General features: G+C 33.8%; 1 protein-coding gene across 1 annotated transcript in view; it reads right to left on the bottom strand.

Annotated features, from left to right (window-relative positions):
- Nucleotides 1–20,072, bottom strand: part of EPC2 (enhancer of polycomb homolog 2) — a 146,380-nt gene that overhangs the window by 27,486 nt on the left and 98,822 nt on the right. Inside the window, exons 3-6 of the mRNA XM_037849257.1 lie at nt 18,638–18,783; nt 7,289–7,495; nt 1,618–1,766; nt 331–463 (exon numbers count right to left, since the gene is read on the bottom strand). Of these exons, the coding sequence (XP_037705185.1) occupies nt 331–463; nt 1,618–1,766; nt 7,289–7,495; nt 18,638–18,783 (635 nt within the window). The remainder of the gene's footprint in view (nt 1–330; nt 464–1,617; nt 1,767–7,288; nt 7,496–18,637; nt 18,784–20,072) is intronic.

Here is a 20,072-nt window from a genome sequence, read left to right as displayed (position 1 = left end):
TTTAATTAACCGTATCTCTAGGGAAGCAGGCAGTATAATGGAAAGTGCATGGACTTTGGTGTTTGACCTGGCTTTAAAGCTTGAATCTGTCCCTTATAGGATATATGATCTAGATAGAGATCATACAGTAGAACCTATCTCAAAGGGTTGTTATGAAGATAATGGGTCATTATTTATGTAAAAACTCCTAGCAAAGGCCTTGGCAAATAGTAAGTACTCAATGTATGTTAATTACTTGTTTCCTTAACCAAACTATATTAAGACAACTGCTGACATCAGTAATTGCCTGATCAATATTATCGTATGTGCTTCCCCCGAGAAGACATTTACCTTAGTTTTACATTCTTGAACTTTGTGATGATTTCCATTATGAAGAGTTGCTGGAGTGGCATATAATTCTTTTTCTGATCTACTGATTTTCACTTCATTAAGGATTTCACCACCATAGTCTCCCAAATGATATCTTAAAAAGGTAACAAAATAAAAGGATATGTTGCACAGTTCAAAAATAAATAAAAACAATGACACCTCAATTAATTGGAACATAATCAATCAAATAGAACCTACAATTACTCAGATCATTTTTTTTTTTTAAATCATCATTTTATTGAGATATATTCACATACCACGCAGTCATACAAAACAAATTGTACTTTCGATTGTTTACAGTACCATTACATAGTTGTACATTCATCACCTAAATCAATCCCTGACACCTTCATTAGCACACACACAAAAATAACAAGAATAATAATTAGAGTGAAAAAGAGCAATTGAAGTAAAAAAGAACACTGGGTACCTTTGTCTGTCTGTTTCCCTCCCCTACTTTTCTACACATCCATCCATAAACTAGACAAAGTGGTGTTTGGTCCTTATGGCTTTCCCAATCCCATTGTCACCCCTCATAAGCTACATTTTTATACAACTGTCTTCGAGATTCATGGGTTCTGGGTTGTAGTTTGATAGTTTCAGGTATCCACCACCAGCTACCCCAATTCTTTAGAACCTAAAAAGGGTTGACTCAGATCATTTTTAAAAGAGAAAATATATAGGGATAAAGCAGCTCACATTTGGATTTAGTAAAAACAAAACAAAACTTCCAAGGTTCACAGAAGACTAATTTCCTATATATTTTATATTATCAAGCACTGGCAAATGATGTTTAGAATGCTTACCTCAGGAATCACACAAAGTTCTGCTAGGTTTATTACAGTTAATTTAATTATACATGAAAATTACTATTATACATTTGAGAACACATATCAAAACAAGTTGAAACAAGAAGTGTTTTCTACCTGGTCAGAAAATAAAATCAATAAAACATTTATTTCCCTCAATTTTAATAGAAACTTTAATACTGAGAATTGGACAAAATAATTCCTAGGTTCTTGTCTAAATAAAAGTCTAATTCTGCAAAAAAAAAAAAATTATGTGTATTAGAGGATCTATACAACACACACACAAATTTACAATCCAAGTAGATAAACTAGTAAAAATAATCTTCAAAAAAAAACGTAAATTTTATGAGGATCAATATGTTACCACAGAGTTTAGCAAAAAAAAAAAAAAAAAAGTCATCACTTTGTTACTTGTTGCCCATAATTTAGTTAAAGTTACCTTTTCTCCACAACTTCTAAGGTTAAGTGCAATAATTCTCGTTTTGTTTTCTCTCTTCTCTTAATCATTTCCAAAATTGTTATGGCTCTACTAAACTCTCGTCTCAGTTTCAACATCTTTTCATAAGAGGCCTCATCATTCTTACGATTCTATTAAAAACAACAATTTTATGAGAATAAACAACCCAATTATCCACATTTTCACTTTCATTCAAAAAAACCTTGTAGGAGCAGACCCAAATTCATTTTATGTAAATAAAAATGTTCAAAAAAGATCATCTAAATAGCAATTATATATATAAGGGAACCTATCTATTTTGTGGTCTGAAAATATAAGTACAAATAAATATCCCTCATAACTATTCATTTAAAAATGTTGTCAGGTATTACAAAAGATGGAATGGCATAGAAAAGATAATTCTAATGTCTGGCCATGTAAGGAAATTAAGAAAACATCCACCTGAAACTAAACTAGTGTATCAGAAAATGTAGCCCATTCATATTGCAGCAAAGTATTTTTCCAATGACAGAGAGAAATTATTCTGTCAAGATCAAGGTACCTAAAAATAGCCAAAACAAGTCTTCATCCATCCATCCATCCATCCATCCATCCATCCATCCATCCATCCATCCATCTCTGTAATTGGGGGCTTAAAGGCTGCATATGCTACAATGTAAAACAATGTCAAGAAAAGCTTCACTTTGGAAACTTAGATATAAAACAAAGTGGGAAGCCAAAGAATTCAAGAAATGGGATTATCATGCTTCAATGTAATAACATCTCCCTGCAGAGCAGAAAGGAGATACAGTGAAAATTCTTAACTTCAGAGTACCATTAAAAGTTCTTACTTTCAAGCGTAAGCGGAAACATCAACTAACTTACAAAAGTAGCAGCTCTGCTTAATAACTAGAGGAGGCTCAGATGTACCTAATTTGGTCAGAACTACAGCACACCCGCTCCTCAATCTATGTGTCTAGACTGAACAGCATTTAAGTCATCTTTCCATCTGTAAGTTAGTAATTCAATATAACATTAAAAAGAACCCAAAGAAAGCCAGTGGTTTCTGGAAAGATACAAAGATTTACACTTTTGTGTCTTGTATAGCTTCCTGCCTTTGAAAAATAATCATCACCTATTAAAAATCTAAGTCCTATTAAGGTATTGCAATTAAGGTAATGAATACTCTGTAGAATATTTAAAAATGCTATGTTAATAAGTCATCCTTTTATCTAATCAAAAGGAAATTAATCTTTTTTCTTTGGAACTAAGTGATGAAAGGCAAAATCTAAAGCATGGTTTTAAGTAATCCTGGGGAGAAAACAGGCAGCAACAATAACTGCCAATTTAAAAAAAAAAACAAAAAAGCAAAAAACTTAGCACTACCAAAAGCAAAATTAAGCACCCACTCTGTGCAGGGTATTGCATATGCTCCCTACACTCAAGAGGCTTTAAAGTCTAATAAGAACGAGAGCATAAGAAGATGAATAATAATACAAGGCTAGATGCCAGGTGAGAGTGCAGCAAGACCTTTTAAGATTGTCCCCCTGCCCCCCTTTGGTAAGTGTTCCTCAATACCTCTGCCTTTATCTTATATATTTCCTGTTATCTTTAGGCCCAATTAACTTTCCTTTTGAACTTTTTCTTCTCTCAGTCTTCCTTTCTACTCTTCCTTAATTTTTATTTTGAAATAATTTCAGATTTACAAAAGGTACAAAAACAATATAAAGAAATCCCATTTATCTTCATCTAGATTCGCTGAAGGTTAATATTTTACCATGTTTGCTTTATATATGTTACAGACATAATGTCCCTTTATACCTAAACACTTCAGGGTGTATCTCCTAAAAACAATGACATTCTCTTAAATAACCATAGTACAATTATCAAAATCAAGAAATTAACATCAGTATAATCCTGTTAGCTAATTTACAGATCCTATTCATAGTTTGCAAACTGTTTCATTAATGTCCTTTACAGCAACAATTCTCTCTCTATAAATAAATTATCTCTATATAAGTTTTCTTCCTCCTGGTCTAGGATCTGATCCAGGATTACAAACTACTTTTAGTTGTCTGGTCTCTTTAATCTCCTTTAATCTGAACAGTTCCTTTGTCTTTCTGTGGTAATCATGACTTTGGCATTTTTGAAGAGAAGAGGCCATCTACTGTTGTATAATGTCCCTCAATTTCATGTGTGTGTGTTTTCCCTTGATTAAATTCAGGTTATGCATTTTTGGTAGGACTACAAGAGAAGTGATGTTGTGTGCCTCTCATATTATATCTAGAGGTAAATGATGCCTATTTGACTCATTACTGCTGATGTTAACTTTAATCATTTGATTAAGATGGTCTGTCAGTTTCTCATTAGTCAAGTTACTATTTTTTCTTTTTTTAATTAATAAGTATGTTGTGGGACTATTTAAGTATCTTGTTTCTCACCCAACCTCTACCTCATTAGTTTACTATCCATTGATTCTTTCAACTGAAATTATTGTTATGATGTGGTTACCAATTGGTAATTTTTAAACTTCGTTATTCCTTCTACATTTTTAAGTCAGAATTCTTTAAGGAAAAGAATGCCTTCACTTCCGTCCGTCCATCCGTCCATCCATCCATCTCAGTATAGACACATGAGTTATTTTACTCTATTGGTTATCATTTATTACTCTCAGTTTTTATTTTGATGCTCAAATTTTCCCAGACTTGACCAGTGGGAGTCCCCTTTCAAGTTGGATTGCGTCCTTCTGACATGGCTCCAATATTCTTCAATCATGTCCTTACTTTGTGACATATCAGAATGTATCAGGCTTATCTTTATACTTTCCAAACTCCATACCTGGAATCAGCCATTTTCCCAAGACCACCCAGTTCCCTTTCATGGAAAATGTTATTTAAATAATCAAGATCTGCATGTCCACTGTTACCAGGTGTCATTGCTTCCAGGCCCTCTCAAAGAACAGGGCTAGGAAATATTAGTATGTGTATTATGTGTATTATATAGGTAGGTACATACACAGAGAGTTCTATATCTGTGAAGTATATCTATTTCTAGCTGTATCAATATTAGAAAAATCTTTTCTATTTTTTTGAGATGGCTCTATTCCTTGCATTTAAATCTATCCACCCTCTTGACCCCTGCTCACAAATGTCTCTGTCCTTTCTTCCTATCCAGTTACATATTATAATTCTGTGTGTACCACCAAATTCCTAGGGCAGTGGTTCACAAACTGCCGCACTTAGAATTAACTGTAGGTCTTTTTACAGCCAATGATGATCCACAGGTGATTTGTTATGTGCAGCCAGAACTGAGAACCATGACCCTCAGAATTTCCTCTTCTAATTCTCTATCTTATTCCTTTTGAGCCACACAGAGGCTGGCAGAGGCACTAACAATTGTATCTATACGGTTAAACATATTAAGCATATATGCTGATTCAGGACTTCCTAATCAGAGCATTCAGACATGTTGGTGCTTTTAAACTGTCTCATTTAAGAATGTCCTAAAGTACTTAAACTTAAGCACTCCCAAATTAAACACTAGTTTAGTGAACTGAAATTAAATTCTGGATTAACAAGCAAATATTTTGCGAGTTCCTTAGCTTAAGTATCAGCTGTACAAGTGTTGTTAAGTTTGTGGAAACAGAAAAGAAAGCAGAGAGCCTTCGATAGCTATATTCCTTTTTCATACCCTGATGCTTGTCCACTTCTGGAACACCTAAGGGGTGGTCAGCTTTGTTTTTTTTTTTTTTTTTTTTAACTGCTTTCCCATCTTTCTCTTTTGGAATATGCATAAATACCTCTAATTGGCAACACCATAAATGATGGGGAATAGTCTTTGGTCCACAATTGAAGGCAGAGAGGAATAAAAAGTAGAGAGCTTTAGAAAAGAAAATCTACCACTCTAGGGAGGAAGATAAAAATAACAGATAAGAGAAATGGTAGGAATGAGAGAATCAGGGAACAAAGCCTGACTTATTATCACAGTGGTGAAGGGCCTAAACACAGGAACTAGTTACTAGTAATTCTCAATATACCCTGGTTAGAAAACACTGATTTAACATATTTAAGAATGAAACAAATTTAAACATTTATAATACTGTTTATATGCCAAGAAATATTGCTAATTATAAATACTGCATAGCATTAATTAAAGGATGTCCAATAGTACTTTTACTTCAAAAGACATCTCTAATAGTCTAGGTTTTGCAATATATCTAAACTAATTACATTTCTTTTAAAAGCAATTGGTGGAGGGGGGAGGAGGAGGGGGAGAATGACGACTTAATGCTTAATGGGTACAGTTTCTGTTTGGGGTGACAGAGAAGTTTTGGTAATGAATGGTAGTGATGGTAGCAAAACATTAGGAAAGGAATTAATACCACTCAATTGTATACTTGAAATTGGTTAAAATGGGAAATTTTATGTTGTATATGTGTTGCTACAGTAAAAATTAAAAAATAAAAAAGCAACTGGTAATTCAGATTTTTCAATGGTTCAGACAAACCTCTCCTTCCTTGTGCCCAATAGACCACATTTGAAAAGTTTTACTTATCTCACTCTAGTCTTTTCTAAGCAAGGTGTTAAACCTTTATAAAGTATCTTAGATTTCCTCAGTTAAGAACTAGAAGCCAATCTGAAAATTCAGCCTAGGTTAGGAAGTGTTATCAGTATATGGGAAATTCATCCTATGATGTTCTAAGAAAATCATATTCACAAGAAAGAACTGTAGAAGTTCTGATTATTAACCATTAGGAGAATACACCATCCCTGGCAGCTGTTATGCTTCACAGCTGTTATATTAACAGCTGACAAAGACAACCTTTCCAGGTTTGGAGAATTCACAGAAAATGCCTTGCCTCCAAATATAATTCTTCAAGGTTTTTATATTTATAACGCTCCTGATGCTGCAGTGCTAGAGAATGTGTTATAATGTGGTGTTTACTGTTAATTATGATACATGGAAGACAGTAATCTTGTGATTGCCACCCTCCCAACCCCCCCAGAATTAATGCTTACTTCTATACCCCATCATTCCACAGTGTTAAGACCCTGTCTTCTCCTACTTAAAATTCTGGCTCACACTGCTTCTGAAAGCCAGAGGTGGACATGTTCCTCAATTTGAAATGTGACACAACTGACAACTCAGAAAAGAAGAAAAAGATTCCACTGTACTACTTTTGACTGTTGGTAGAAAAGGCTTGAAAATGAACCTTTCCCCACTTCCCATAATACCATAATAGCTAGAGGCAGCAGAGTCCATTTTTACTTGCAAGAATTTGAATCTGGTTTCAAAGGAACTGTGAGATTTTAAGTGCCCCCAAAGAAAAAGTAGCATTATTTCAAACTATCAGCTTTCCAAACAGGGGAGATACTTCATAGAATGTGTGGTTTATTAAAAAACTCAAAACTTCTGAGGTTCATAAGGACACATAATTCCTTATATCATTTCAACTATAAGCTTAAAATGGTATGAGCAATAGATTTAGAAAGGGCATGGATATTAGACAAACATGGTAAACAAATGAACAATAGAAACTACTGAAAAGCAGGATTTCTAACATTTCTAACATCACTTGCTCCCCATTATGTACAAATTATTCAATTAGCAGAAAAAAACTATTGATCTTAAATACTATCAAGCAACATTCAACTAAATCTAATTTGCACATTACCTTTCGAGTTTGCATTTTCTCTGTTCTCCTCCTAAAGGCAACATAGGGGTCATTGTTGGTAGAGCCATCTCTCTTCTCTTGTTTTATCTGAGGAATGAGGGATGGCCCCCTACAGTTTTTACGTTTTCTCACCCAGTAGTCATATACAGCTTTAATAAGATAATCATCCTCATTTAGCAGCAGTTTTGCTTCTTGAAGTGTTACAAGCTAAATGAAAAATATGAAACGTTATCAATCACAATATTTGAAAAAGAGAAATCAAAGTTAAACCATAGCTATAGAAAGAAACTGTATGATCAGTTCAACAATTAGGATCAGATATTACAATAGCAGGAGAAGACACATTTCATTTAGGCCTAACAAAGGACTTACCAATAAGGAGATACCCACAAAAAGAATATTCTGAGAAGCGGTGAATTACAAAACATCGAAAATATTTAAGCATTCTGGATGAAGGATACTTGGGAAGACTGGTAAGGCTTGGAGTAGAAGACATCCAAGATCCTTCCCAGTTTTGACATTCTATGATTCTACACATTTGAAGATCAACTAGTTTTCAACTTGACTAACTTTTTTCTGCATTTTCTGTTTTTTTGCAACAGAATATAGGAGATTCAGTAGGCATTTTTAAAACCTACCTCCAAAACAAAAGATGAACAGATATTCTCTAATTTACAATTTAATATATTATGCCTTTTTTGGAACTGATAAAGAAAGGACAAACTTAGCATACCAATAATCCCCTAAACAAGCTAATAAAGTACCCGGAATCTTTGTTCCTATCGCTCATTTAGTGAATGACATTGTTCCCCATTGTTCCCCTAGGTATCTCATGGTACCTACCTCTCCTCTATCAAATGCAGTCAGCATAAAGGTAACATATCTTAAATTAATGTTCCTAAAATTTTGCTTGGTCACATCTGTTACTCTGCTCCTTGTGAAGTTCAGACTGGCAAATGAGACCTAGCAGTGAACTTTAGAAAAAGATAACAGAGCTGAAGAACCTCATGGAAGTGATGCTATCTGAATCTTCTTATTTCTATCATTACAGAAAAGACTGATTTTCAAAATAAGTTATCTCCTAAGAAATGTTTCCCTAGAACCTGGAAATGAAGGAAAAAATTTTTCCCCATTGAAACTAAGATCAACATACAAATTGATCTATGTGCTGTATGAACTCATTTGAAAGAAGCAAGACTCACCAAATACATTTCTGAGTAAGATTTGACTCCTCATGTTGGACTAGCTTCATGGAATTAACACTCATCATTTGGACTTCAAGTCCTGTGATGGAGATGTCTAGGGATAATTAGTTGTTTTCTTATTATAATTGGTCCACATAGCTTGATGACAGGAAGAGGATATGCTGGCAATGTTAACTCAAGTGTTTTAGTCCGTGGGACAATTATAATTAGTGCAGTAAACTAGTAAGTGGTTATTCTTTGGTTCCCCCAATGTCCTTAGCAGATTCAGCTTAAATGTATCTTAGAGGATGAATTACTTGGTCTTTAAAGTGGAGGAACATAGCCTGGAACATGAGACCAAACCAAGAGAATCAATATTTTCAAACATCCCCTTTAAATGGACACTTTCCACTGTAAATTGAAATTCTTCTGGAATGGTAATATATATACCAAAGTCTTAAGGACAGTGGTAGAGAAAGAATTGAGTTTTCAGGAGGTAGTCAAATTCTACCTCGTGCTGATAGCATTACTGGCAACTCTGATGTACTCTGGGGACCAGGGGAAATAATGCTATAATATGCAACATGTGCTTCAATCTATTTGGGCATTCTGCTTCTGATGAAATTTAGTAACCATCACTAATTAAATCAAGAACTTAATCTCATCTTAAAGTAGGCAGAGGATAATGTGTCTTCCACCAATCAACAGGAAAGTACTATCAAATTAACACTGCTTCCTAGTCTCCCACATGACTTATCAGGGATCTAAAAACACCTGCTCAGATTTCTTTCTACGGTGCTTCCTGCTTACAATGTCCTTTGGTCTTGCTGTTAAATGACCTCATGTCTCAGGTAATAAGAATTCAATACACAGTCTACAGATAAACACCCCATGTTAACTGTGTTTTCTTTCCATAGTTAATGTATTTTCTCAGCCAATTGCTGTCTTTATGTTGTTATACAGCAAATTTTTATTTTATGGGATAATCTTGGTTTTAATCCATTCTGAAAATATTATCTTTAGCTATTCTAAGGCAATGAGTACCACTGCATCTCTGTTAACAGGGTGACAGCATCAATTAGTGCGGACAAGAACCATCTGCAGATAACAGTCACAAATTATGCCACATGATTAAAATCCACATAATCAGAATCCTACCACATTTATAAACTACAGAAAAAGTTCTAACATTCAGTACTTTATCTATCAGAGAAAACTGGAAGCAGGTTATTTCCCAATCAGCTCCGAGCTGTTGATTTATTTACTTATTTTGGGGATGAGGAGATAAAAACTATTCTACCATATAGGCTTTTCTTCTAGACTGCTATTAGCTCCATGAGGGCAAGGACCATTTAGTTTGCTGATATAACCTAAACCCGTGGTCTAGCAATTTCAATAAATATATTCGGAATTGAAATAAATAAATTACACATAAAAATCAATGTTTTAAATTTATAGTCAATTTTTATATTTTAAAATATAAATAACCAATAAGCAGTTAATAATCAATTACTACAAGCCAATCATTTGGTTATAGATTATGAGGAATATAAGGAAAAAACTTTAAGTAAGGTGAATTCACTACCTAAAGACACTCCCAATATGGCTACACAAGCAAAAGAAATATAAATTAAGCAATAAGAGAAAAATGTGACAAAGTATTAGTGCAAAAAGATACAGAGCAGAAAAAATTACATTTGAAAGAGACTGTATTTCTTTTCAGTGTTGATAAGTGACTGACCTCCTCTTCTGCTACATGCCTTCCTTTTTCACTTCACTTCTTTCAAATTTGATGGTTTACCATTTCCATAATAGCACACACACTAGAAAAAAGCCAGGTTTCTGAATAGAGCTACAGGCATTTATATTTAATTCAGAAGGGGTTAAATGATCACTTTTCACCTTATGGTCTCCCAAAATGAATGACTACAGCTCAAAATCAACCCAATGAAATAGTGACATGACTCTAAAATGGTTAACATTGGAAACATTCTTATTGAATGACCTTTAATTTACACAATGCCACAAAATTACGGAAAAGACAATTGAAGAAAACATCAGCACTTCAATGAGGTCAAAATATATACTGTTACACATTGAGTATTCTAGAAATATTAAATTAAGGTAATGCATTATTTTCATCAAAGATCTAGAAAAGAAAAAAGGTCTTCAATTACAGCAACAAAGATCTAGTAGAATCATAAAGTCCTCCTGCCTTTGGGCAAGCACTCAAACATAGTATGCACTATTTTTCAAGGGGCAGCTGCCCAAATCAAAAAAGAAAGTATCTGTTGAAATTCTAAGGCTGCTAAATGGTGCATCTAAATAAAATAACACTCCTCTCTTTTAATGGATTAACTAAAATTCAGACTATTCCACTTATCTGCATGCTAGCGATGACTATTTTAGAAGGATATGTTTATCACTTCATTTCATCCCCCTAAGTTTCCACTATAGTTAACTCTTAACATTGCCATCCCATTGTTGAATTACAGAGATCACTGAATAATGAAATCATAATGGTAATATTATTAGAATAAAGGTTCTCTCCAATTCCATGAGTAATCTTCTGAGATCTTAGGAACTGTCGATAGATGCCTCAACCTGCTATTTAAGACAAAGTTCTCTCCTAACTACATATTGACAGATTGCTGACATGCTGAAACTGATATTCTCTACAGTCAAAGAAATGACTCTGATATTTTAAAAATATAAAATATAAACAATCTGGGTAAGACAACATTTCAAATGAAGTGAAATGGAAGGTATAAATATTATATTCAAATTGTTTTTATACTTAAACAATTTTATCATTACCTTATATAGCACAGTATAACATATATTAAAACTGTATTGTGTAGTAGGGCTCTTTGGGGCTGCTTCAAAAGATCTAGATCAAATCTCATTTTTAATATATAAATATTTAAAATCTAAAATAAAGAACAACGTACCCATTTAAATAGGCTGCAAGCCAAATTAAAATACATTAGAAACTTCCTCTCCCATGTAGGAGTGTATTAATTGTTAGCAGAGTACATGTAAACCACCTTTCACTAAATGCCATACTGATTTGGGATATTTGCTTGAGGCATGCTCCAGTCAGCATAATCAAAGTGTAATTTCAAGTAAACATTTAAGATACTGCATGATGAAAACATCCTATTATTTGATTATTATATGAAGTTTTGGGTTCTTTTAATCTGACTTTTACAAGTACAATGAATAGTGACAGCATATGTCAGGGTTCTTTTCGGTAAGCAACAGGAAATTGATTAAAAAGACACCGTATAGCTCAGAATCATCAGGAGATGCTGGAGAAGCAGGCTTTGAAAGTACAACACCTAAAATCAGACCACAGAACTGATAAAGTGGGGAAACCTGCTGCCTATACTATAAACACTACTGACATGGGTAATGAAAACTAGCACAGCTGCCACTGCTGCCTCAGAACTCCACTCTTGCTGCCATCTCCACTACCACCAGAGACTTACTTCTTTATCGTCCCTGCTTCTTTGTGTTATCAGCTCTTAATTCAAATTCAGGGAATTTAATTGGCATAGACTATGTCATTTGCTAGTGCCCTAGAAGCAAAGGAGGTTGGGAAAGAGAACATTTAGCATTTTCAGTTTTTATGGCGACTGGCGGGTGGGCTCTGCTGCTCGTGAAGACTCATCAAATGTGGGATTCTTCAAATACAGAGTGGGGTTTCAGGTGAAGAGCAGCCTAAAAAGGTATTAAATATGCAGCTTTCTGGCTATCCAATGTAAACATATATTCCTTTTTTTTTTTTTTTCCCTCTTTGGCAAGTGATGGTTTAATTGCTTAGAATGCTTCAGGAACCTAACTGCTCCCTTAGATACTCTCTTAGGAAAAACCCATAGCCTTGGCTTCCCTTCTATTACTAGTCTCCAAAAATCTGGCAAGAGCCTGGCACCAAGAAATTGGTGTGCTGCAAATAACAGAACCTAAAATGTGGAACTTAGCTGAGTGGAAGAAGTAGGGAAGAGAGAGTAAGAACTTCTTCTTTCAGGGTGGGAAGATGGTGGAGCTTATTTGGTGACTGAAATATTTAGTAAAATTGTCACCTGTGAGACCTTAGGATGTAGACTACATATACACTAAAACCACAGCATCAGAAGGAATGTAGACCCTGGCATTCTAGGTAGAAGGAACAGCACAGAGCTATAAAAGGGTATAGCACATTAGGGGACCAGAGAAAGGTTCAGTATGTCAGGAGTGTAGGGAGCATAAGGAAGAGTAAAATGAAACCTGACTGCAAAGATACATTGGGGTCAGATGGAATATGGATTTTTATTTTATAAAGAGTAGAAGCCATTGAAGGTATTTTGGTTGTTGTCAATGGAAGGAGACTCTAATTATAGGAGATTTGAAAGAAGTCAAGTTCTAAAGTGCCAAGGTTGTCAACTATATGGAAGAAGATGATGTCATTAATTGAGAAAGGAAAAACAAATCTGAGGGAGGTAGAGGAGCTCTGGATAGGCTGAATTTGAAATACTTGCAGGATATTTAGGTGGAGAGGTTCCACAGGAAACATGGTTCTGGAGCTTAGCTGGTTAAAGGCATGGATCTGAGAATCAGTAGCAAATTGCTAGTAGCTTAAGATACAAAAATAGATATTGTGATGGTTAGGTTCATGTGTCAACTTGGCCAGGTGAAGGTGTCCAGGTGTCTGGTCAAGCAAGCACTGGCCTAACCATTACTGTAAGGACATTTGTGGCTGGTTAAGAAACCAGAAGGCTGATTTATTAAATTATCAGTCAACTGGCACCATCTGTGACTGATTACATCACGAAGGCTGTATCTTCCATAATGAGAATGCAATCAGCTGGATTTAATCCAACCTGTTGAAGACTTTTAAGTGAGAAAGATAAAGAAACTTCACTTCTTCTTTGGCTAGCCAGCGAAGCGTTTTCTGAGGATTTTATCAAACACCTTCATCGGAGTTGCCAGTTTGCTGCCTGCCCTACGGAATCTGGACTCAAGCATACCCACAGTTGCATGAGACACTTTTATAAAATCTCATATTTATATGATAGCTCTTGTTGATTCTTTTTTAATCCCTAGAGAACCGTAACTAATACAGATACCAAGGACAGAAACCAAAGGAAATATTAACAAAAGATGCAGCGGAACAACGGAAGTGTAGGTGAAAAAAGAAAATGAAAAAAAGAAAAAGACAAGAATCAGGAAAATGTAGTCAACAACATCCAATACTACAAGGATATAAAGTAGCATAAGGGCTGAAAGGAGGCTCTTGAATGACATATAAGAGGCATTGTTGAGCTCTAAGGGCCCAACTTCAGTAGAATGAAATGAATTGTGGCATGAATAAAAGGTAAATGTAGGAAGCAATGAGTAGGGTTAATCTTTCAGAAATTTAACTGTGAAAAAAAGGAGACATGGGGTGGTAGTTTAGTGAAAAAGACAGGCTCAAAAGAAACTTTTCTTCAAAGTTAGGGACCCTGCAGCACATTCTGAGAATAGATCACTGAAGATAAAACAGCAAAGGAATAGTGATAGGCGCACATGGAAGTGTTAGAATGAGAAAGGATTTAAGATTAGCCCTTGTAAAAGAGGAGGCAAGGTGGTATGGAAGCAGAAGGGAAGAAAAAAATGGAACTCATGACTGGTGGTCTCTTTATTTTCTTCATGAAGTTGGAGGCAGAGTATTCTGCTTTGGACAAGGGTAGTGAAGGAAAGGAGTAATGACCAAGTCTAGTTATATGAGAATGTGTAATTTATGTGGAGAGCAGTGAAAGGTCAAAAGAATATAGAAGGTTAAATACCTGATGATAATTTTAGAAGGGGTCTATAAATTAAGATGTTGAAGGTTTTAGAAAGAAAACTTTAAACAATTTTATTTCTTGGTGTTTCATTAAGGCATTTATTTTAGAGGAAATACTATGAAATAATTCTATTAAAATGGTTAGTGACTTGAAAAATTTTTTTAGAAATAATCTCAAAATTTACAAGAACAAACACATTTCAAAGAGTACCTGTATACCCTTGACCCAGATTCATCTTTTGTAGTTTTTTATACCTATTTGCTTTAACATTTGTGTGCACGTTCTATCTATACATACATAATAATTTTTTTTCTGATTTGAGGGTATGACATGGCTCTTTACTTCTAAATACTCTGGAAGTATACATTTCCCAAGAATAGGGATATTCACCTTCATAATCACAGGGCAGTTATCAACTTTAGTAAATTTAACATTCTTTAATCTACCACCCATATTCCAATTTTGCAATGAAACCTATAATGACCTCTGTAATATTTTTTTCCCCTCCAGTACAGAATCTAGTCTCCTCAGGTGAAGTACTGCAATTGGCTGTCATGTCTGAAAGATAATATTTTTAAGATAAAATTAAAAGGATTTAATAATTAAATCCTTGAACTGAACAAAATGGATGAAAAACATGGATGATTCTGAGATTTGAGTGTCCATGAAGAGATAAGGAATACAGAATCATCTCAGGTAAGAAGAGTAAGTACAGTTTTGAAAAGACTATATTTGAGAGGTCTCTGGACCTCTAGGTGGAGATGCCCAACAGAAAGCACTAAAGGAGGAAAAAAAGACCTGGAGCTTGAGAAAGAGGTCAAGTCTAAAGATACATGTATTATTATATTCACAAAAATGCTCACTGAAGTGATAATACCCCAAATTACACAGGACAGGAACACCGAGCACAGAATCCAGAGAAATCCTGGTGTTTGCCGGATTTGAGTGAAAAAGAGCAGCCAGCAAAGGAATGTGAGAACAGATGGTCATGAGAAATAATAAGAAAACCAGGAGGGAATGAACTATACTCAAGAAACCAAAGGTAGAGAAAGTAAAGAAATAAGAGGAGCTCAAATAAAGAGAACTCAAATAAGATAAACAGATAGGTACCGAAAATAATCATGCATTTGACAACAGGGATTTTCAAGAATGACTTAATTGAAGTAGTCTCCACAGATTGATGGGAGCACCGATCTTTCATGTCTTTCTCTACCAACCTAATAAATATTGGTTTATCCACAAACTTGACCCCTTGTCCTAGGTTCTGGTGCTGTGCCAGCCCCCAAACAGGAAAAATACATGAATCCACAAATCAGGAATGAGGACAGCCCTTTGGAATCTTTAATCCTTGGGTCCAATAAAAGAACAAACCTCCACCTTTATCTCCACTGCTGAAAGCAGACACTATCTTGCACTGTGTCAGCAAGTTGTTTTAGGGCCTAGAAGCTTGTCCGTGAGCAAAGAGAATTAAAATTGGATTGTGCTAAATACGTGAGGAATGTTACCGGTATTGCTTGCATGCTTTATTGTTTATACTGCCCCCACTAAGAAAATAAGCTCCACAAGGGCAGGCCCTTATGTCACCTCTCTTGTTCATTCCTGTCACCTGTCTTATTCACCTTACGCTAAATAAGTATTACTGACTTAATAAAAGCAAATAGTTGAAGGCTTTTGATGATGTAATCTCAGTTGCCTGAGTAATTTCTGAGCAATCATGGAAAATAGTAGAAATATCAGAAGACTGAAAACAGGTAAACAAATATCCTAATTTCCCCTAGGCAAACATGTATAAATCCAATAAAGTGGCAGGAGGGAAGAGAAAAAAAGTAGATCCTGGAAAAGTAAAGACTTATAACTTAAGGTAATCCCCTCACAATATTATTAGACTACATTATTAAACAAACCCACAATATTTACAAGGAAACAATCATTAGGGGTCTATACAGCTCTATTGTTAACAATTTAAGAGAACTGAGGGGTAACTCATTATGAGAGTTACTAAACAGGGAGAGCAAAAAATGTAAACTAATGAAGCTAGATTTCTTATGATAAAAGTGTATGTATCCTTATGGCTAAGATAAGGACAAATAGACTAAATACTATTGCTGAAAGAATTTGAAAACATATGCAAAATTGCCAATGAACAGTTTTTTGTCCACTTAGATGGAGGTCTCCAGTGGAAGGTCCTAAGATGCTGATTTGAAGCCTCGCTTGTTTGAGTTTACCAGTGACTTCCATAAAGGCATAGGAGGCATATTAGTAGGCAGAGAATCACAGATGATAAAATTCAAGTATCAGAATCATCTCAGTAGGTTGACACTGGTTCAAATCCCAGAAAGTAGAATTTCATAGAGAAAAAGATAAGCTTATAGACAACAATTAGTCTAAAAAAATAAATTACACAATTATAGTTTATTTTAGGTGAAAACATACCTAGCACAAATCAACACTGTGATGTGACCATTAAATTACCAAAATGCCACGTTAACCACATGTAGACTCCACAAAAGCAGGAGCATATACAGAATCTGGGAATAATAGCTCCATTGTACTTTGCTTATATCAAACTATATCTGAAATTCTGCATTAAATTCTGAGCACCATTATTTAAATAGAAACAACAACAAACTACTATTTTCAGGAAGGTAACAGGATACTAGAGATACACTTGGGAGGAAAGGGAGATAAGTAGATTCTGGGCAAATGTTAAGAAGCCGTACTTTATTTTTCACTAGACGGACACAATCACATTTTATTTAACATGTTTAAAATGTCTGTAATTGATCATCCAACTGCCATCAATTTTAAAAATGCATCAACACTTAAGCCTATTAAATCTTTTGGAATGGAAAACGAAAAGGGAAAGGGGAGAAAAGAAATCATTGTCCAACCTATAGCAGCAATGATCAGAACAATAATCCCACAAATATGGATCTGGTCCCTGGATGATCCAGTTTAGGATTGCTAGGAAAATAATCATTTAAAGAAGAAAAAATGAAACTATATCAAATACCAGTAACCAAAACTGTAGGAAAACTGTAGAAAGTAATGAGTATCTATTTGCTAACTAAAACAAATTCCTAGTAAATAACAATAGGTAAAGCAAACCAACAGGTTGAATTTTACAAAATTCAGTTTTCAATACACTACTTTGGGTAGTTCACTGGTTATTACTTTCCATAAAAATAGGAGGAAAACTAGTAGAGAGGTTAAATAGGCAGCAGTCATTTTAGAATGGAGAAGTTACGGAAATTTTCCCCGAGAGCTGATAATGCCTCAGGGCTTAAATAACTTAGAGGATAAGGGAAAAATTTGTGTGGTAAAGAACCTGTAAGTTTTAATAGCCTTGTGTAAAAAGTTTACTTATACCCTTTATTACTGAGTAACTTCTTAGTACGTTAACAATGATTACTATACAAAACAATTATATTTTTTATTTCTCATCTGATTACCAATACCAACACACATTCATTAAAAATAAAAATCACCAATAACTCCAGCACCCAAATATAATCATTTTTGGCACTCTGTTGCATATTCTTTGTCTTTTTTTCCACACACATATAAAAATACAAATGCTTTAAACAAATGCCCCAATTTTTTTACATAAATAATTCTGTATCCTGTTTTGAAATCTAACATTATATAATGAACACTATCTCATGGTCTGATATCCTTTCAAAATAATAATTTTTAAATGACTGAATAATATTCCACCACAGACAACTTGTAATTTATTTGGAACATCCTGTTCAAAGCTTTTTGACATTTTCACTAATTATTTTTAAGATTGACTACTAGATGTGGGATCACTAAATCAAAGGGTATAAACATTTTAAAGTTCCTGACATATATTGAATAATATGCTTTCCAGAAAGGTTGTACCATTTTAAATTCCCAATGCCACGCATGAAAATGTCTTACTAAAGAAAAATCTTTATTACTTTGTGAATAATTTCCTTCATTTAAATTTTTAAATGACATATACATATTTAAAATTAAAATTCATTTAAAATGATAATAAGACTATCTAGTATAAATCTGAGCAGCCTAGCAGGATTTGATATGAGATGACTGCCTCAGGGACCCAACCAAGCAAATTCAGTTACTGAAGCACCAAAAAGATATGAAAAGGACTAAGAAGACTAAGGAGATAATGTAACACTGTAACTCGTATTATACTCTTACTCAAAGAAACTAGGCTTAAGTTTTCAGTTCAAGGGATATTACAGAGATTCTAGGATATCAGGGAAAGAAATTCAAAAGAAAACTAATATATTTAGACCTTAAGAAAACAGAAAACAGAGCTGACAATCGGATTAAATGTAAGATAAGATATAGTTTACATGGTACAGTACCTGATTAGAACTGGCTTTTTCAAGTCTGTCAATCATAATTTCAAATTGCAAAGGCTTAATTTCCATCTTTCTGTTAAGTCTATTCAATAAGGTCTCATCTTCTGAATCCATATCATAATCTGGTTGCTCGTTGTCTAGATTAAAGGCTAGAAAAGAAAAAAAAAAATCTTCAATTTAAGGAGAAATTATGAAGGTATCTACTGTTTATCATATTTGACCAGAGAACATTTCTAAATTACAATACGCTGATCAGAGAGGAGCTCATAAGCAAATGTCTAAATACTGGTTTCAGAGACAAATATAGTGGAAGAAATAAAATTTTGATTTATATATGATTTAAAGTTTAATAGAACAGTAAAAACAATAACGAAAAATTGTTTATTTAAAAAGTAAAATATCACAAATATATGTTAAAACATAAAATACAGAGTAGCAATTATATGATGGAAATTGCATTTTAAATCACTGAGGTTAAGAATAATTATCAAAAAAAGAAAAACAAGGTTGCAAACATGACAGATGAGACAAAGAAATTAAGTTGGATTCCTACCAATAATGTGACATATTCAACTAAATTTTCATAGTAAAAACTAAATCCAAAAAATTACTGGAAAAAACATGGGAAAACTTTTGTAAGGGAAGATACAAACTCAAAAGCCATAAAAACTGATAAAAAATAGATTTATTTGATTATATAAAAATTAACAATTTCTACATGGAAAACTTAATAAACTAAGTCAAAAGACAAAGAACTAAGAAAAAAATGTAACGTAAGCAAGGAGCTGATTTTGTTAACAATTTCTTATAAATAAGAAAAAACCATTAACTTAACAGAAAAATTGGTAAAGGATCTGAATTTTAGTGGAGAAGAAATACCAATGACTTTTAAACATTGAAAAAAAAGTTTAAACTATCTTATAAATAAATTCAAATACAATAACAAGATAATCTGTTTTACCCATCAGTTTGACAAAGATCAAAAACCTGCTAGTATATTATTGTGGAGTAAATGGTGGGAGGCAGCCCTCTAAAACACTGTGATGAGGAGATTATAAATCAATATTTAGTTCAATTAAAAATATATGCTCTTTGACTTGGCAAATTTATTTCTAAGAATTTATCCGATAGATTGATTTACAGAGCCAAAAATATTAGTTATGAAACTGTTTAAAGCAAACAAGGTATAGAGGATTAATTAAATAAATGATTTATTTATTTATCATTGAATACATTGAAGCCCTGAAAAAGAATGACATCCACCTATGTATACTAATATGAATAAAACTCACCTCCAAGAATATTAACTAAGACAAACTAAGCTACAGAATAGTGTATACAGTGCACTAAGATTTTTGTTTAGAAAAGGGCAAGGACATATACATGCATGTGGATGTAAACTGCATACATGCATACGGATGTAAATGTACATATTTTT

Source organism: Choloepus didactylus, chromosome 9, assembly GCF_015220235.1.
Source record: "Choloepus didactylus isolate mChoDid1 chromosome 9, mChoDid1.pri, whole genome shotgun sequence".
Taxonomy (NCBI): Eukaryota; Metazoa; Chordata; class Mammalia; order Pilosa; family Megalonychidae; genus Choloepus; species Choloepus didactylus.
The sequence above is the reverse complement of the archived record's forward strand: the minus strand, read 5'-3'. Positions and strand labels throughout refer to the sequence as shown.